Source organism: Mus pahari, chromosome 8 (genome assembly GCF_900095145.1).
Source record: "Mus pahari chromosome 8, PAHARI_EIJ_v1.1, whole genome shotgun sequence".
Taxonomy (NCBI): Eukaryota; Metazoa; Chordata; class Mammalia; order Rodentia; family Muridae; genus Mus; species Mus pahari.
The window spans coordinates 105,064,379-105,085,575 of NC_034597.1; the positions used below are offsets into that span (position 1 = coordinate 105,064,379).

The window sequence follows — 21,197 nt, forward strand, 5'->3', positions numbered from 1 at the left end:
GTGTTGAGACCATGGTCAAGGATGCATGCAGTGGCTGCACTAAGCCGTTGCCTCTCCCCACAGTACTTCTCACTGCACTAATGCTCTCCCCTGCAGCAGGAAGTGGGATGGAGGAGACCCTTCCCATTGACAAGTTGTAGGTGTTGCTCACTGCCCTACTGGCACTTGGGTTTCAATTCTGATGGAAAGGCTATGTAACCACAAGAAGCTTTCTGCCTCTGTTGACCTCCCAAGACACTGAGAAGATGGGCGAGATGTGTCTACAGAAATTGTTCATAAACCCTAGAATGGTGCTACTCAGGCTTTGTAGTTCTGCTTGGTTGTGTTGTAAATTGAGGATTTGTTCCCCCTCAAAACTCATGATAAGGTAGCCCACCCATCCACCCCAATATTCCCAATGTGTTGGTATTTAGATGTGGGGGGGGGGTCTTTGAAAGACAACTTGATCATGAAATACAGTGTTATTTGTACTTTTGTAACAGGAGAGGGGAGGGATAGAGAGGAAGGGAAGGAGAGAGAGAGAGAGAGAGAGAGAGAGAGAGAGAGAGAGAGAGAGAGAGAGGAACATGATGACATTGCACTCCCTTCTCTCCCCTACCTCAAATGAGGATAGAGCAAGAACTTAGCCATCTGCAGACCAGAAAGTGGTATCACTGGAGAATGTCTGCCAACGCCTTTGCCTTGGATGCCCCATTCCCCCAGAGCTTTGAGAAACTGGTGTTGCTCATGCAGTTTCTCCTACATGAGCCATCCAGTTCATGGCATTTTCGTTAAAGAGCCAGAGCTGAGCAAAGCCGTGAGCTTGAGATGGTCCCTGTGCTGGGTAGTGTTTATTGTTCATTTGACATGACCTCAAGTTATATGGGAAGAGAGTCTCAGTGAGGGATTTTCTAGATCATGTTGACTCGTAGGCTTGTCTGTGAGGGATTGTCTTGGTTGCTAATTGATATAGGAAGACCCAATCCACTGTGGGCAGGGTAATACCCTAGGCAAGAGTTCTAGAACCATGTAAGAGAGGAGAATACTGGTGGGTGGATAGCAAGAAAACAAGCAAGAATGCACACTTCTATTTTCTTTGGCTCGTGGCTGTGGGTGTGGTGTGCCTTGCTGCGGAGTTCTGCTCCGACTTCCCTTGATGATAATAACCCGGGTCTGTAAGCTGAATACACCCTCTCTCCCTTCGGTTTCTGTATGTCAGGGTATTTTTATCACAGCCACAGAAATGGAGCTATAAACAAGGCCTGAGTGAGGTTTGGTGCTTCTAACAAGCTCCCAGGCCACGTAGCTACTGCTGATGTCGAATCCACACATCTGTGGTTCTAAGCGAGGATTGCCAGAGCGAGGAGTCCTTTAAAATACTGGACAGTTGGTCTGGAAAGACGGCTCAGAGGTTAAGAGCATCTATTGCTCTCACAGAGAACCAAAGTTTGGTTCTCAGAACCCACCTCAGCTAATCACTTCCAAAAGTCCCAACCTCCAAATTACACAGAGAGCTAGACTAAAAACACCCTGAAAGTCAGCTCCCAGCAGCCCGTGCTCAGAAGCTCACATGACTGATCCAAAGAGCAAACACAGACCTTTCCTTAACATCCCTGTCAGTGTCTGTGGCCTGAGAGAGGAATCTAGGGCTCACCTTCAGCGACCAGCAGGAAGTGAGTCGATAGGTAGAACTCCTACGCCTCCCATTTTTCACTGACCTAAGCAACTTCTCGGGGTGGCTGGGAGAAGACAGCAGAGCATTCTGGCTCAACTCAGACAAATAAGAACTGAGGGGAAGCTAGTAACTTACAGGGGGAATCAATAATAATCTAGAAAGCCAAAGGGGGGGAAATCAAACACTCACGGAGCAGGCTACAAATCTAGGCCTCCTAAAGGTCCCAGGGTGAACCTGGAGACCCTAGGAGGACACGTGCAGCCATCAGTCACGCCTGAGAAGCACGGTCTGGGCAACCTGTGTCCAGAATGAGCTGTCTGTACAGGAGCAAGGAAGACTGATGAGCTGGGAGGCAGCAAAGCACAGGCTTAGAGGGAAATAAAACTGGTCTACGGTTAGGATGTGTGTGACGGAGCTCTGCCCAGCCACAAAAAGTAGGAGAAACAAGCTCACTACTGTTCACTCGGGCTCTTGACTTACCGCTCTCAGACAGCTGTAAACAGTGTGACCCGTAACTTCCTCTAAGATTGCTGTCTCTTTCTCAGGACCCGCTATCCAAAAAGAAGGGCAGGGCAGGCCAAAGATAAAGGATACAGTGTGAAACTCATGTTCCACCTCCACTCGGGTTGTCTGATAGGATGTCAGTTATCTGGGGTTGTGTAGAGCCCTATTGTCCGTCATTGCCAGACTCTTCCCCCACCCCATAGAACTATAGACCTAGCAGAGATCATTTCTGCTCCCTACAGGTTAAAGCATCGCTGTCCGTATGTCCTTTCCTTACAACACCTTCTGGGTGCCTGGCCTTGGTGAAGCACACCTTTAATAGCAACAGTCAGAAGTCAAAGGCAGGTGTATTTCTGTAAGCTGAGACCACCCTGGTCTGCAGAACTAGTTCCAGGACATCCAGCACTACACAAACGCAGGACAACACCTTCTGGGAGGAGGTAACTAAGGACCTGGCTAAGGACTAGACATTGATTTGACCCATTGCAGATAGTTCTTACAGGGAGCCACCGTGGTGTTTCAAAGCATGGGATCCTCCCAGAAGCACCGTGTCCCCCAAGGAAGTCCTTCCCAAGACCAGTGGGTAGGCACAGTAACTTGTAAGAAGTAGCAGAAGTGGAACAATCCAGAAAACAGGTCAGTCAGCCTTGCCAGCCGCTGTGAGCCTTGACTGGGTAAAGTCCGAGCAGATGGATGATGTCTGGGGATGGGAGATCTGTGAAGAGAGTGAGTCGGCAGGCCTGACAGGATGATACTGCTTTAGTCAGATAGCAAAAGATGCCCCCGAAACATCTAGCTGTACTTTAAAGAACTTTAAAATACTCCATCTGTACCCAGCCAGAGGAACACATTGGGAAGGTGAGAAATCTTCTGAGAAGAAAACTGGCAGCCTTCAAATGTGGCACAGTTGAAGTTCTGCCACTGCACTGGAGGAGGGTCAGGGGTGTTCCCTGGTGGGCCAATGGGAGAGCAAGTTGTTGTAGGTAGCTCATAGATGTGAAATTGTGTAATGCTCCTGCCTGGCTTCTGTCACTTAGCCTGCAGTCCTTGAGGTTTATCATTGTTACACCACATGTGGGAGTTTCTGTTCCTTCCGTTGTGAGCGAGCCTTTCCTTTCCTTTGTATCCGTTAGTCTACCCGTAAATAGGTACTTTCATGGTTGTAACATTTGCTCTGTTTGGAATGATGCTGCGCTACAAAGAGAGGTATAAATATCTGCATAAGCCTTTGCTTTTAGTTCTCTTGTACTTAAATCTGAGGCGGAGCTGCTGGATGAGAGAGCAGCCCATGTGTATATTGTGAGGAACCGCCATTATGAGGTTCAGCCATTACACAGGCTGAACCATGTTATTGGCACAAAGCCAGCATTCAGGGTTCTGGTTCTCTGCGACCTCACCAAGACTTGTCATGTGTTTGTTTGTTTGTTTGTTTGTTTGTTTGCTGTTTTAAATACTAGCCATCCTGAGGCGTATAACGTTTAGATATGTATTTAAATAAGCTGCAAAGGGAGGCCACAGATATCACAGGTTTGCAATCCCTTCTGTGAAGCCCTTCAGACCATATGTCTTTTTAGAATCCAGACTTTTTTTTTTTTCTGATTTGAGAAAATTACCACAGTGAACATACTGCATATTATGTAATGTTCCCAGTGGGGTCTGGACCTACATCCTGCAATCAAATGCATTAGGATTTCTGTAGAAAAATGCATTAGTGTGGCACTAAGTGGGAGAAATGAGGACTGTAATTGGCCATATTTCAGATTTGATGATGGTTTGCTAACAAATGGATTGCAGGAGGGGAAAAAAATTGGAGACATTCAAAATTTGGAACTGCACATAAATTCTGGGTCTGTATACAGAACATATCTTCTTACCTCGGGAAGGCTTTTGAACGCGCTGAAAATGAAGGTGTGTGTAGCTTACACTAGAAATTTCTATGGAGATGTGCGTCCCACCGAGCTCATTTATGGTAACAAGTGAGTAAAATTAGCTTTATCTCCCTCTTCCTACTGTGCCCAGGGTAGCATCAGTCAGGAGTAGCAGGCACTTGGAACCCAGGCCAGCATTTGGGCACCCCAATTCTGACTCAGCCTCATTGTTTGTTTCAAGATTAATCCATGCCCCTACCCAAAAGTCTTACTGTTAAAAGCCCGTTCCCCATGCAATGCTTAACAGTAAAGCTCGCAGAACTGATTGTATCAGGAGGCCTCTGACCGACTCAGTGGGTCAGTCAACTGATACATTGATGGTTTGATGGTATCGTTGAAAGACGGTGGAGTAGGGTTGGGTAGAGCATAATTAGAGGAAAGGGGAACCGGAGACACATCCTTGATGGAAACGCCTGTCCCTAGTCACTTTCTTTTAGCTCTTGCAACCTGGCTATCATGAGAAGAGCTCCTTCCCTGTGCCATGCGTCCCCTTCAGGGTCTTCTGCCTCCTCCTCACCTCAGACCCAAAGCAACAGATGAGCATGGATAGAAATCTCCCCAGAGAGCCAAGAGCAGCCTTCCCTTCTTGTACTTGGCTTTCTTGGGCATTTTGTCATAGTTCGGTGCCTGACACAGCTCCCACAGTGATTCCTCGCTACCCCTCAGCTCTCTTCCTGGCCCCTCTCTGCTTAGGCTCTTAGATAATAAACCCCAGACTCAAAGGTCAGTCAGTGTCCGTTCCTCACCTCACACGAGAACTAACACGCGTGTGCTGGTAAGCAATAGAGCATGCCCATAGGCTGGCATGCCTCTCCTCCCATCAAGCACATCAACAGAGCACCCAGGTCTTTCTGAAAAACCCCAACTCCACCATGAGGAGTGGACGGTAGGCACAGTGGTTAGCCACCAGGAACCATCTATAAGAAGTATGTTAGTGTTTCTTAGGTTACAGAAGCCATCAACTGTGGCAATGAGTTTCCTTGCACACAGTGTGTAGCCCCCTACCCTCCCACAAAATGTGTCCTCCTTCAGTTCTCCCTAACTTCTCCTGGGACTCTTCCACCCTCATAAGCTACGCTTGGTGGTCATCAAGAAACCCTACATTGACAACATGAAGCCAGATGTGAAGGAAAATAATTCTGTGCAACTTCAGTTCAGCTCCTGGCCATGCTCCTGCAAACAGAAGCCAAAGTGAGCCTACGGTTGGCTGTCCCTGGGTGCCACCCACTTGCCACACACATGAATAACTGGCAGCGACGACACCTCGATTTGGCACTCCAAGCTGTCCTCAAATCTAAGTTCTCCCCGCTCCCAGTGCACGTCCACCCAACCTTGCAACCCGGGCCGTCAGTGCCAGCACTCTTACCTATGTCCCCAGAGATGTGAGTCGCTGTCCCTCAAATGACTTGTGCTAAAGTTGGTCAAAAAGTCTAAAGGTAGGCCTTCTGAGTTCCATGACTGGTTTGTTCTTGCAGAGTTTGAGATTTCTTCACACCCTGCTCCATCTCCTGTTCCACATCCCTGTCCAACTACACAGTGGTCTTCTGCAGATGCCGCGTCAGCATCTGTGTCTACAGTGGCAGAAATAGCTGTTTTATTTTCCAACAGTTTTATGTTTAAATTTCTGAAGTCACCCTTGGAAAACACCAAGAGGGGAAAACATTCTGCAGGGCACAAGTGCCTCACTCCTTGTTTTGATTGTAAGTGGCTCAGCATCACCAAGCACAGTGAGATCCTGGCCTTGCTTGGCAGTCTCTTATTGATGCTGGATGTTCAGCCTCCCAGGGGCAGCATTCCCATGTAAGCTATTGCAGCAAGCTGCTGATAAATGAGACTTGGCTCGCTAAGCAGTGCACACGGGGTGCAGGAGAGACGGAGCCCCTCTGACTCAGCCTGGGCACAGCTACAGGAATAATGGCCAAAATACAGAGCGTGAAGAGCCCCGGCCATCACCTTAGCTGCTCAAACCATGTCGGCAGCTGACGGCTTGTGCTTGCCACGTATTCTGGTGGGCCATCATCACAACTGAACTCCAGGATTCTGGCAGTCACGTGCCATGTCAGTAGCAGACAATTTGCTGCTGAGTGTGAAAGGTTACATTGGGAGGGCAATCTCAGAGGCCAGCAAGATTTTGCTTGTACTCCAGACATATTAAAAAGAATGGTAGGAGTTTATGCTTTACTGCAAAAATAAAGATATATGGGTACTTGGGTTTAATTGTTTTCTCTTAGGGTTATTTTGGGGGCAGAAATAACTTCATAGGAAAGAGTTTGCCATGAACTCTGACTTTTGCTTTTATTTTGTTTGAAATATGGGTGGAAATGCACAGCTTGTCCTGCAGAACTCTGACTTGAATAAGTAAACCAAATACGTCCTGCATAGCACTTGAGTCCCGCCTACCACCTGAGTGTCACTCCTACTGTGTGTGGGCGCTCCTACTGTGTGTGGACACTCCTACTGTGTGTGGACACTCCTACTGTGTGCAGTCCTTCTTTCAAAAGCTGTAGCCTTCGGTATCTGGCATTTGAAAAGTAACTATAAGCCTGAGGGTAGTTCATAATTATGAGAGTGGGGATGAGTAAACAGAGGCGCTTCCTCCACTCTCCACCAACAGCAGGAAGCGGAGTAGACAAATAGTCATAGCCTCAGCGCTACCAGCCTGAGGGGTCATCAACCACAGTCTGCCCCTGAAACAGCACACTCAAAGCGAAGCATGTGCTACCTGTCTGTGATCTCAGCAATCAGGGGTCAGCTCCCTCCCTGTCAGGATGCATTAGGCATAGTGCCCTCTGGTGTCTGGCTGTCGCTTCCACTGTGGTGCATTCCGATCACATGCCCATCCTTTGTCTCTAGGGGTTCCTTCTGTTGGTGACATCTTGCCCAGTTTACTCGGTGCCCTTGTAAATATTCTTTCCGTTTAATTGTCCTTGTTGTCCCTCTGGTGTGCCACTTGTTTCTTACGAGGACACAGACATGGATGGCACCTTGGTAGGACATAGAGAAGGGCATCCAGATTAGCTACAGAGCTTCATTATATAGCTCCATTTCTGTATATTTTGAAAATTCCTAAATAAAGAACATGACAACAGGAAACCCTGTTGGCACAGCTTGCATGGCCCGGTGACCTCAGCGCTGAGGCTGGGTGTCAATGCCAGCTTAGTTCCTCAGCCTGGAGATGGGGTTTGTACAGCACCCACAATGCCCAGCCATGCCTAGCTGCCTCAGAAAAGGGTGGTAGATTCCCGGAAGCTGGAACTGTTTTATAAAAATATGACGGTCTTATTTAAATATATTTCAGATCTAAGAAAAAAAGTTAGCAAAACCAAACAGAGCCCTGCAGAGCGCTGTGCTGGGGGAAAGGGGCCTGGCTTCCTCATCCACTCTCATAGCACAGTCAACACCGGTTTCTCCCGATTCGGATAGGACTTTCTTGCTACCAGCAAGTTAGTGATCAGATCTGCAGTAGACAGCACTTAAGTGTTCTCTAAATCAGTTTAGTCTTGACGTGCATTGAAGTTCTATCCCCAAGACTGCACACACACACACACACACACACACACACACACACACAAAATCACATACACACTCACACACATAATCTCTCTCTCTCACACACACACACACACACACAATCACATACACACTCACACACATAATATCTCTCTCTCTCTCACACACACACACACACACACAAAATCACATACACACACACATAATCTCTCGCTCTCTCTCTCTCTCTCACACACACACACACACACATAATCTCTCTCTCTCTCTCTCTCTCTCTCTCTCTCTCTCTCACACACACACACACATAATCACACACACACTCATACACACACACTAACACACATACACTTCAGATGCCAGTTGCAGGCCCCAGGCTACCAACCGTGTGTGACATCTGACTATAAATTACAGTACCCTCTCCCCTTCCCGGGTCCAGTTGATTCACTTGAGCATCTCACAGAGCTCAGTTTTGCCACTCCCTAGACTCCACATCTGCTTGCCATCGCTTGGATTTGCCTTTCTACTTCATGCAATGGTAGAAAGGCACACCTCTCTGTTACATGGGCTGGTGGGCTGGAATTTTACAGCATAATTCCTGACAGAGAGTGTCCTTTTGACATCAACCACTAAAGCGTTTACATGGAGGAGAGATGGGAGAGTGATGCTTTAGGAATATTAACCAGTCAGCACATGTATGATACACTAGAGAGGAATAAAGTGTCTATAAAAGTTTGTTTGAGCCGCTGTAACCATCTATACTTCAAAGAGAAATGCAGGGGAAGAAAAAGGCCTGGGAGAGGAGTTTCCTGACATCAGTATAAAGTTGATAGGTCATGAGCAGAAGTACTCACAGGCCCTCTGAACATGTCCATGCGCTTTTTATTCCCTTTATATATAATCATCTGGGTGACATTAGACAAGATATTGGAAGACTGACAAAAGAAATATTAAACAAGTAGAATTAAGTATTTCTACATATTAGCCTCTTTTATCGAATGTTGACATACTTCTAAAATAAGACCCAAAATGATATTACAAAATTAAAAGCCTATGATATGAGTGCACCTCAATGGTACAACACTTGCCTACCATGTACAAGACCCTGGTTCAAACCCCAGCATGGCCAAAATATAAAACAAAAACCATCATAGATGTGTCAAAGGCAAAAACCATCATAGATATGTCAAAGGCATAAACCATCAATGACTTCTCATAAAACGTCTCAAAGACTTTTTTCTTAATATCCAGAAAATCTTTGTACTAGGAAACTATCACAGTCTTGACTAGAGCTTCAAAACTCTGGATGAAGAAGGGGAAAGGTAGTTAACCTGCAGAAATGATGATCCTACGTTACAATTCAGCTATTACTATTTATAAATAAGCCTACATGAGAATTCATTGCGTTGTAAAAATGAGTGTGAAGCCTTTCTATCTGCACTCCGTCTTAAAACACATTCGTTTACTGTTTGGCTCATTTTCTCAGGCACTCACTACTGCTTTCATTCACCAGGTGATTTGGCGTCCCATCTGAGATAGCAGGGCGGCGTTTGGTTCTGAGATCATCACAACACCACCCTGACCCATGTCTTCCTCTCTGCCCTACAGATACCTGCCTGAGATCATGAACGATGGGCTGACCAACCAAATCAACAATCCTGAGGTGGAGGTGGACATCACGCGGCCAGACACTTTCATCAGACAGCAGATCATGGCTCTCCGAGTGATGACCAACAAACTGAAGAATGCGTACAATGGCAATGACGTCAACTTCCAAGACACAAGTAAGGAAGCTCTCACAAAGACCCATGAACCCCACAGTCAAAGGGTCCTGCCAGAGTGTGCTCTAAGTTTTTCTCCAAGAGCAATGAATGTGTTTGATTAGATGTCATTCTTCCTTAATCACGAAGTTTTTCCAGTCTGAGGCACAAAGTACATGCTAACTGAAATCATAATTGTTCATAATAAATGGCTGTGTGTGTGTGTGTGTGTGAGAGAGAGAGAGAGAGAGAGAGAGAGAGAGAGAGAGACAGAGAGACAGAGAGACAGAGAGACAGTGAGAGAGAAAGATCAGAGAGAGAGAGTTAGTTAATAACCATTTAGCTACATGTATAGACAAGATGTTAAATGCCATTCATTCTCAGGTGTTATTGATCTTATTTTTCCATTTATTTATTTATTTATTTATTTAACATCCCAATCACAACTCCCCTCTCCTTTCAGTCCCCCACCCCACCCCTACCCACAGCTCATTCCCCCATTCACCCTCTCCTTCACCTCTGAGAAAGGAAAATCCCTCCCAGAGAACTAACCCACTCTAGTACCTCTTATCTTTTGAGACAGGATCTTTCACATAGCCCTGGAGCTCAGCAGTTCAGCTAGGCTGGCTGGCCTGTGAGCCCCCGGGGTCTTCTTGTCTGTGCTTCTCTAATGCTTAACTTTCAGGTACACAGAGCCATGCTTGGCTTTTCTATAAGTGCTGAGGATCTAACTCAGATTCGTATACTTGAGTTATCATCCCAGCTCCAGGTGAATTAGTTAACCATTCAAAAGCAAAAATATAGTTTCATCTACAAGTTGATCCATTAATGATGAAGTGTCTTTGCCTTGCCTTTTCTATGACAATATTTATATCTGTCCCAAAGTCCTACTTCCCCCATCACCACCTAAAGTATCTCCTACAGATTCATGACAAGCCGGACTTAAAGCCCCATCTTATCTCTCAAAAACAGTATCATAACCATTTCCTGAATTTATGCTGGCTCAAAGGTTTTATTTAAAACCATCTGTAACCTTGTGTTTTTCAACCTGACCACTTTGCTCCCAGAAATAATCACCATGAAACTTAATATTTCATGAGTAAATGCCTAAGCCAAAAGCTTTGCTTGTTTTCCAACAATCTCATAACTTAATCACCCATTTATTCTCATCTAAGTCATGCCACATGACTGGTTACCTGGTCCTCAGTTTCAGGTGACCATCTTCTTCTGTATCTGGAAATAATCCCCTGTCCCTGACGATCTCCCAGAACCTTCTCTCTCTGCCAGATGTCCCACCTTCTAATACTGCCTCAGCTCCCTGGCCAGAGGCTTTTTTATTGTCATGTGAGGCTTCCATACATTTCACAAGAGAGCATCTCTACATATTCCCCTTTTAGTCCAATAAAATTTTCTTTCTTTAACATTTATAAATTATGTACAATAAGAATAATTATGAAAACTATCAGGTAGGATGTACATTCACAAAGTCCATTCCATACCATATGTATTTGGCAAGCTTGGAGAAAGTATTCCACTACCTATCCTGTCTTGATGAGTTCAGAGTTTTGTACCTAAATCAATTTCTATCACGACTTGAATTAACAACCTAAAAATGTCTCCTTAGACTTAAAAACATCTTAAACGCTAAACAACACAAGCCTGTGGGAATCTAACTATCTAGTCTTCAACCCAATCAGAGACCTGAGAGGGAATAACTATTACCTGAGTATGTAAGAAGTGCAGAGCGAGCAGTTTTCAAAACTATAGAAATGACAGGAAAAGATGGCTGCCTGGACAGTCCCTCCAAATTCTTCTATAACATTGGAACATCCATCTTGAGTCTTCTGGCTGAGAATATCTGACACACCTTTTTGTGAAGCAGGAAATGTGAAGGACTACTTATGTTGTCTTGACAAGGCTTGGCAGTTGAGTTCCCTGTGTCTCATTTGTCCAGTCAGTTTGGACTGCAGTTGACGCAAGGGTAGTCTTTCCCAGTGGCTGGCTTGCCACATATGAAGCAAACTACATGGAGGTTCTTCAGTGCTCATCATCTTCCTTGAAGTGGAACTGAGGTGCTGCCAGGAGCAGACCTGTCTCATTGTCAAAAAAAAAAAAAAAACTTTTATCAATAAGACATCTTTAAATGCCATATTCTGTAGGTCTCTGAGGTTTTTGAAGACCATCTGTCTATCTACAGTATATCTGAATAGGTAAATGCTTGTTTCTGCTATTTACTATCTTCTCAACCTAGGAAACGTATTTCTGTAATAAATTAGATAGTATCTAACAAGATCATAAGTTTGACTATTAACTTGTACTTCTTAATTGTCCTGAAAAGTTTGTGATAGCAGCTTTCAAAAGTACTAGAACTTAAGATCGCATTTTTAAGAATTACATAGGTACAGTACCTTAAAATGAGTTAATACATAGTATGATATATCCAAATATAACCTTAATTATATATCACTATGCAAAGTTCTATACCAATGTAAGATTTTTGGCTAGTTGTGGCTCTATACTTTAAGAATAGATTCAATAATCTACCCTTTATTCCTATTATTCCTGTATTATTTCAATATCTCACCTTTTACTTTTCATTGCCCACCCTGTTTTCCCCCTAACACTAGACAAGAAAGATAGAGAAAAGAAAAGGGAAGATAAAAATACTCCTGAATCTAACCTCCTTAATTTTCTTTCTGCCCTGTCCATTGCCATAACAGGTTGTAACCACCACCACCACCCTTAAACCACAACAAACATCCACCATACCCTGAAAGGCCAAAAGCCATCCATCCTAACTCTTGGGAATGGGACATAGTTCTCTAAAAGAGTTTCTTGCTATCTTGGGGTATATTTTTCCTTTAAGGGAGCTGAGAGCTCATTAACTCTGAGAAGTTGGGCTATGTGTCAGTCTTAAGAGAGCTATCTGCATCATTTGTTGTCTCCAGTCTCTGCATGTCGAGAAAGTTCAGGGCTTAACCGAGTTCTTGACTGAAGAAGTCTGTGATGCTTCACCAACTAGGGCCAGCAGCTTTCTTTGAAACTGTCCTGGAAGCAGGTGTTGATGAAACAGCTATTAAGGCAGCCTGAGGTTGGATGAAGCAGGATAACTGTGTCTTAGCACCTCAGTGTCTTCTCAGCATCCTCAAGGTGAATCTTGTCAAGGCTGCTTTTCTGGTGTATTTCCTCTGTGAACATATAAATTTTAAATGGTGTTATACATGTCTGCATTAGCATAACTGTGGAATGTGCAGTGAGCACTATTCAGATAAAGATTATCCTTTGCTCTGTGTTCAAGCAGGTAGGGGCACCTGTCTGTCTTTAAAAGTTAGTTTGGATGGAACAACCGAACTTTAATGTAATGTCCTCTCTATGCCATTTAAAAGAATTGCATGGTAAGTTTTGAGAATTCTGTAGCCAATAAGATTTAGTGGCTGTGCTTAGCTGAAGATCTGGCTAAAGACATGTTCGTGTCTCAGGCAGTCTCAGAGGTACTCTCAGGTGGGAAGATCAGTATATACTCTAACTGTCTTGTTCATTTTCTTGATTTTTTTTTTCCTTCTGTCTATAGCCAGACCCACAGGGGGTCTCCTCCAAGTCAAATCTGATTTCCAACAACTTGGATACAATACACAGCTTTTCTTTTCCTGTTGAAACAAATACAAAGTCTTCTCCCCAACACACACACACACACACACACACACACACACACACACACACACACAGACGATATTTAAAAACTTTAAATCAACAAATCACTATTTAATCTATCTCTGGGAAATCTCATATCCACCGCAACCCCCTTCTGTTCTGTGAGAACTTCCTTTAAAGTCATATTATATCTCTTCATAATTGCTTGACCTGCAGGAATATAAGCTACATCAGTAACAAGTTTCATTCTATAATGTCTAAAATATTGTTGCATTTTAATGGATACATATATTGAAGCATTATCAGCTTCAATCTAATTGAAGGCATTTCCATTATTCTAGTCTAAGCCATGCCACATGGCTGGTTGCCTGGTCTTCAGTTTTATTCTACCATCTTCTTCTTTGTCTGGAGCAAATCAATATCTCTCTCTCTCTCTCTCTCTCTCTCTCTCTCTCTCTCTCTCTCTATCTATCTATCTATCTATCTATCTCTCTGCTGGATATCCCACCTTCTATTCCTGTCTCAGCTCATCAGCCACAGGCTTTTTTACTGACTGGCGAATCTTCCATACAGAGATTATCTTTATAAAAAGTCATGCACTTGAAATAGAAACAGCACTTCATACTTTGAATTTGGATTTTTTTTTCTTCAGCTGTCATTATACCGTTTGATGTTCTCTCATGATTCTTGACAGAGGACTCAAATCGACAAACTCCAGTGAGTCCCAAGAACACAGGCGAGCAATGGCGCTCTGTAAACGCTGTGTTAGACTGAGAGGCTGTAGAGGTTTCGTACTTCGAATTTGTTTGAAATTGTAACATTCTAAAACGAGTGACTTTATTAGGATGTGGCCTGACTGTAAGTAGGGAAGAATCTATACTTCTTGAGACTCAAATTCCTTATTACAAAGGCATTATTAAATGCCTTAGAATACTAAAAGTGTGAGAAACAAGAGACAATAAGAGGTTCGAACTAGGGGCCTCCAAGGTAACTTATGAAAAAGCTAAATCAGGGTCTTGAGGGTTGTAAGCAGGTTCAATGCCCTGTTTCCCTCCCTACTGAGTTGTACGCAAACACAAACCATAAACATTTATATCTGAAATACTAGAGAAATAGTAAACTGTGAAAGCAATATTACACATGGTTGTTTCAGTGGGTATCACAAAAACACTTGAAGTAATTTCATGGACTCTCATCAGTGAACACTGAGATGAAGCTAAGTATATTTGGGGTTTGCCTAAGTGGCTTCAAGATGCATAGCTACAGAGGCAAGTGATTTTGTAGGATTTCTTCCTGGGTGTGTTGGTTTTCTCTTAAGTGTGAAACCTAGGAGAATTCACAGGAAGAGAATTCTGGAACATCAGTTGTAAAACTGCCAATGATCCTTAAGTTGCTCACTGAAGCTGAAGATGCCTGTGAACTTGGTTAATGAGATGGAAAGGCACAAGTTACAGGCTGAAGACATTAAGACATCTCAGCTCTGCCACCGTCCCACTGAGCTGTCCCCCTACAGAAAGTTTTTAGTGTTGTCTTCCATTTTAAAGAACTCAGGAATTAATTTACTTAGTACAGGCTAATTGCCACCAAAATGGACTTCACTGCTGTCAAATTTCTCAGCTTCATCCCATTATTTCTCCTTGCTTTCACTAGATCTCTCCCTTCCTCTTGAGAAGAGAATGTGACACCAGCTCTTAGCTTCACCACTTCCTCGTGTTTCTCCTTTTATACCTCCTACCTTCACCACATGATAATGCACTGTTGGACCTGGAGTGTAACTATTCAGATGAATAAAAAAAAAAAAAAAAGTTCTATAAGGATTGTGGACATGGGCTGTATCGCAGTTCTATAAGGATTGTGGACATGGGCTGTATCGCACTTCTCTCTTTTCTGGTCTGAAGAGATGTCATTCTGAAAAACTCAGGGGATGTCGGGGAGGAAGAGACATCAAGGACAGTGGAGAGCATCCCTTGGATCTAACCTACACACCGAATGCGGCTGTTTTAAGACAGTGCCTAGCCTGTGAACCATTATTTCATTCCATACCCATCACCAGCTTTATCTCCTGAAACAATTTTTTCAAGCCGCCCATTCTACCCCATAACACCTGAATTAGTGATTCCCTTTCAAAAAGATTTGGGGCATTGTTTTTCACAGCCAGAACCTCTTGTCGCTATTGGCTTCCCACAATTTTAATATTCTAAGTCACTTTAATAATACCGTTGTAAAGGTTATATTACTTTTTTGCTCATGATACTGGTGTTCAGAACAATTCCCTTTGCAATTCTGATATCTCTGAATTTAATTAATGGGCATTTTCCTCCTTGTAAAGACCAATAAAGATAAGGCATAGAAATGTTAAGAACTTAGTATAATATATTCAAATGATCTTATCTGGTATTTAGATGTTCCATTTAGGGGGCGGGCAAAACAGTGTGAATGTTCTTTCTCACTCCGGGGAACAATCTAAGAAATCCCTACACTACCAAAATGGCACTGTGTCTCAGGAACAGTGAGAGCCAACAGCAGGGCAGGAGTTTGGGACTGTTTGTGAACTCACAGAGCACATGAGAGTAACAGTAATCCTCACTGAAAAATCACCACTTCCTGCTCTCTTCATACCAGTGTCCCATTTATCCCCGGAACAGTTCTGAGAAGCCTTGTTACTTTTATTTTTACAGGTGAGGAGAAAGATGCTTGTTGAAGCTATTCACTCCTGCCCGTCCAAATTAATAACGCTAGCTTAAGTGTAACTTCACCATTTTAGGAAGAAACAAATCTTTCCCATCTGGCATCACTGGCGGCAATGAGTTTGCCCCAACGTTCTGTCAAACTGTCTCTACTCACAGCCTGCAAGGCAAATGTTCCCAACTGAATGCGTTTAGATATAGAAGCTGAGAGAAGTTGAGTTAATGGCTCCAGGCATATTGATCGATTCGACAGGATTTATTGAGCACCTGCTGCTCATCAGAGATCGATGGCCACTTGGAAATGAATGGTCTTTGCAAAGATTCTTATCTACTCTCAAAAAGAAAGTTCATATTCTAAGAGAGTCTGGACAGTAAACACGCAAGTACATAAGTCCAGGTACTGGGGAGAATTCTCAGGTAGTGGGCTAGGTGGTCTCCTCATGGTGGGAGGAGCAGGTTATCACTCTGCAGATAGCCGAAGCCAGAGTTGCTCAGCTGCTTGATGTAAAATTTACTTAGCATTTGTATGTAACTTATACACATCCCCCCACATCCCATATACTTAAAATAATCTTCAGACTATACCTAACACAATAAATCCTATGTAAATAATTGTTATGCTGTATTTCTCATGGAATAATGGCAAGCAAAAGGCATACATTTTGATGTAGATACAGTAACAGCAGAGCTACACGGTACATAACGCAAGAGAGAAACTGGGAGCCATGACGCAGAAGTAAGCTTTAGCAGGCCCTGTTCAGACATCAAGCCATTCACGGGGGGGGGGGGGGGGGGTTCATTTTATATGTGACAAATTCGCATTGCTTCTTGGAACTTTCTGGATTTATTTTTGTCCCATAGTTGGTTGGAAATGTCATCAAACATGAAGGAAACAATGAAACATGACACTTAGGCAAGCCCAGAGACGTGGTGGGCAGGAGGGGAAGAAGGGACCCTCGGACAAGAAGTGGGCAGCGAATCAAATAGGGAATAACAAACGTGCTCTGTAATGGGACAGATAATAAATATGTTAGGGCCATACAGTCTCTGTCACAGCTACTCTGCTGTACCCCAGGAATATGAAAGCTCCTATAACCCCTGGAGGTAGACCAGTTGTATCTGCATTATAATCAAACTGTCAGCCTGAACTTCATTTGTACAATTCTTGCAGTTACATAATAGGATCCCCCCCTCAATTGATTATTCCAAACATTAAAAAGTACAGAATCTGTTACTTATGTTTGGGGGCGTAGGGAACTAAGCAACAGGATGTAGCTTACCCACTCATGTCTTAGAGAAGCTGGTTGAAAGGAGTACATGTGTGCTGTTAGGACAAGAACATGGGGTTGGGGTGGGAAAGAGGCCACGCACAGTGACAGTGTCTGCCTTCTGTGGTGCGTCTCTGCTGTCCTGCCTGCACTGCTTGCTTTTTGTTTTGTGTTTTACTTTCAATGGCCATTTGAAGGTCTTTTTAAAGAGGGTGAGGCAGCGACAAGAGGAAGGAAGATCATGAGTTTTGGAGCCTAGATTCCCAAAACAAAGAAAAAACAAAAGTTGTCTCTAAAAAGTGTGAGATTTTAAAACAGCAACACTGAAGGACAAAGGAGCAGAGAACAGAATTGCATTTTAAAGATAGAAATATGTAAGAGTGTGTGAGAGATAGGGGGGGAGGGGAGGGGGAGGGGAGGGGGAGAGGGAGAGGGAGAGGGAGAGGGAGGGGGAGGGGGAGAGGGAGAGGGAGAGAGGGAGAGGGAGAGGGAGAGAGAGAGAGAGACCTTGTGTGCGTGTGGGGGGGGGGGAAACGGGACCTGGGAGAGGCCAGAAGAGAGTGCCAGATCTCCAAGAATAGAGTTGGAGGTAGATGTGCGCTGCCCCTTGTTGGTCCTGGGGAATGAACTGAGGTCTGTGGCAACGGCCATGTCTCCGGCTCCAGAACACAGTTTCTTAGTCATTTAAATACTGGCCAGCAGATGCGTCTAATATTAATGTGGTTGAGAGGGCACCCATTACACATTTACTCTGTGCAGATACCAGTGAATACTATATCTCAGTTCTGTTCCTGGTCCATCACCAACCTGCCCGTGAAGAGCAATCTATGGGACAGACCAGCAAGGCTTTGATGGGGTGTTCCTCCCACACCATCCCAAGAGCTGTTGTGCTGTTTGTCGCTATTCCCAGCCAACTGTTCTAACTTTCCTTGTCAATCTTCTCCTGCCAGGCGATGAATCCAGTGGCTCAGGCAGCGGCAGTGGTTGCATGGATGATGTGTGTCCCACGGAGTTCGAGTTTGTCACCACCGAGGCCCCGGCGGTGGACCCGGATCGCAGAGAAGAGGAATCTTCGGCCTCGAAGTTCAGCTCCTCCTTGATCTCCTGGTCTCTGGTCTGCATGGTCTTGGCCCTGCAGAGACTCTACAGATAATCGTGGGCTTTGGTCAGACGAAACTGCATTTTAGCTCTTCTGTGGCCAACACCCTTCTTTTCTTACACTCTTGGACAAATGGACCATGCCACAAAACTCGCCGTTTTCTATGACAAGAGAGCAGTCTTGTGATCTGCCTCCCTTTTTGTTTTCCCAAAGAGTACCGGGTGCCAGATGGTCTGCTTCTCTTTCCGTCAGCTATCTGGGGGGACCTCGTTTATTCCAGAGAGAATTCTTACTCAAATCTTTCGTACCAAGAGATTTTTTCTTACCGTCATTTGCTTTTATGCTGCAAAATTTAAAAGAATTTCATGTTGTGAGGGTTTTTTGGTTTTTTGATTTTTTTTTTTTACAACCCATTTAAAATAGGAAGAAAATAATTTTCCATTTCAAATCAGGTCAAAACCCAAGACAACTACATTCTCAACAAGGAAACAAACAAAGGAGAGAAAATAAAGGAACTTTCATGCTATCAGGCTTGGCACTGACAGCCAACTCCTGGAGTGAGCTTTTCTGTGACAAGCGAGGTTTACAAAGCGCTTATAAAGAGAAAGTGTAACATTTTCAAGTAGTAGAAATACACTGTTGTCTTGGACTCTAACCAAACTGATTCCAATGTACTGATAGTAAATTTAGGACTCGGTCTTTATATGAATGGTAATCTTATGACAACTCAATGTCTCTCTTCCCACTGCCTGATCCCACTGCTCAATGATGGCAGCATTTTCTGTCTCCTAACGTCTGTCCGTTGTATCCAATTGACACTGATTGTCTTCAGTTTTTCATAGACGCCCCGCCCCCATCTAGTCTCCTCTCTCCTAGGTCTTGACTCAAAAAGTCATCTTCAATGATACGGTCTCTTCTTTCTCCAGACAGACGTGAACCAGTTGTCTCAGCTCCTGTGTTCCGGACTCTCCCCCAGATACAAGTTCTCTTACTGACATGACAATTAGCTCCACACATGAGGTTTTGTTTCTGACTCTTTGTGTCAATTGGTTTCAGCATCAAAAGGGCATTCTCTTAACAGAACAACTCACAACAACAAAAAAAGTCAAGACAAAAAAAAAAAGAGAGAATAAAACATTATATATAGTATTGACACGGAGGTTCTTTTCACTTTTTTAGTCTTAGTATGATCATCTATTTTTATATCTATATTATATATATATATAAATCACAGATTTTAACTTCTTAATTCCAAGCTCAGGGTTGACACTCCTTTGTAACAGAACTGTTTTGTCAACCGCCCTGTCTTGTTCTGTGCTGCTCAGAGAACAGACTCCTTAGTGATCTTCGAGCACCAAGAATCAAGAGCGAGAACTTTTTATGTATCTAACTGTCCATCGATGGCAAGTTTGCCAGGGCACACCCTTCTCACACACGCTTGCTTTGCCCTGGTGCTCCAAACTGTCCTGAGCTCATGGGACAAGCCTGGTGTGCAAGACGTGACTGGTGATAGAATGTGTGTGTGTGTAAAGAATGTTATTCATGAAAAAAAAAAAAACCATTGCTCTCCGGTACAGCAACTCTGGCCTTGGACTTCTACCAGGTACTGTACTGAATGGCCTAAACTCAAGAGGCCATTTTAGAGCCACTGCCTAACCTGTCCACCAAGCCAGGCCCAATGCTTCCCCTGACAGAGAGAAACAAAATACACCAAACTGGGGTTGTATGAAGACAGTTGGCTAATCTTCTTCTTCTTCTTCTTCTTCTTCTTCTTCTTCTTCTTCTTCTTCTTCTTCTTCTTCTTCTTCTTCTTCTTCTTCTTCTTCTTCTTCTTCTTCTCNCCCTCCCCTCCCCTCCCCTTCCCTTCCCTTCCCTTCCCTCTTTCTGTCTTTCCTTTCTTTTTTCGATTTTGTTTTCTAGACAAGGTCTTGATGGTATATTATAAGGAGGTCCTCAACTTGCTGTCCTCCTGGGTCAGCCTGACAAGTGCTGGTACTCCTTCCTCCCAGAGCCACGCTCAGATATAATTTTTTACTATGTTGAGATTGTGAAGATTTTCTAGGCCAATGCTCTTCACACACACAGACTTTCGGAGGCATACACATTGGAGAAGTGAAACAAACCAGTGCAGGGTACCAGGGATGCCTTTGCCTTCTCAGAGTGTTCTATATGGGGTTCCTCCTCCTCCTCCTCCTCCTCCTCCTCCTCCTTCTTCTTCTTCTGCTTTTATGATGCATCTGGGATAGGAAAAAGAAATATCTCAAGATACCACAGCATGCCAATCACATTTTTAGCTGACTCATCGACAGTATTGACACATAAATGATATTTTTCTATCTCTGTTCTCACCAAAATGAAAATTAGTTACTGATTTAGTCATCACGTCTAAGTAGAACACACACACTCATATTAAGTATATTTGAGCACTTTTGAAAGACAGAACGTATTTACAAGCATCTGTTACCACTTTATGCCTAACAGAATAAGCAATGTAGGATTCCGAGAGACTCTGTGGCATCTTTCATTCACATTTGTGTGACATTAACACTTAATCCAACTCAGAATTGTATCCTTTTGGAAAACCATCCAGCTCAGTACTCCACTTTGGTTTCTAATCTCCAGTTACACATAACACTTCTCTATGAAGGACCAGCCATTTATGTTAGGCGGCTCACTGTAATATGTTCAGAAATCAGTATTTTTTCCAATAATCATGGTGCAATATGAATTAAACCAATGTTGATTCTCCAGGATATTTGAGAATAATGACTTATTTTTATGGCATTAAGCTCCAACTTCCTTTTAAGATATTTCTGCATTATCTTCTATAAAATAAATCAAGATGTCTTATTCCTTACTATGCTTTTGCCCCCAGATGGTTTACATGACAACACATTACATGAATGAATGTGAACCCGTGTTCTGTGCACACTCATCACACAAATAATATGGAAATGCCTGTTTCCTTTGATTCAACACCTGTATCCTCAAGGGTATGACTACTAATGAGATACAGTGATGCCCATGAGCCAGGTAGAGCTGAGATGAGGGTCAGCTGACAAAGCCACATCCTTGGTCATCTTACACAGACATGGACAAAATGTTTTCACTTGCCCTTCCTAGTCATTGTCACTGCCTG

General features: G+C 43.7%; 1 protein-coding gene across 1 annotated transcript in view; it reads left to right on the forward strand.

The window, feature by feature from the left end:
• Gpc6 (glypican 6) overlaps nucleotides 1-19,773 on the forward strand; it is a 1,014,352-nt gene extending 994,579 nt beyond the window's left edge. Inside the window, exons 8-9 of the mRNA XM_021203486.2 lie at nucleotides 9,202-9,377; nucleotides 17,910-19,773. Of these exons, the coding sequence (XP_021059145.1) occupies nucleotides 9,202-9,377; nucleotides 17,910-18,112 (379 nt within the window). The 3' untranslated portion in view covers nucleotides 18,113-19,773. The remainder of the gene's footprint in view (nucleotides 1-9,201; nucleotides 9,378-17,909) is intronic.
• The last annotated feature ends 1,424 nt before the right edge of the window (nucleotides 19,774-21,197 follow it).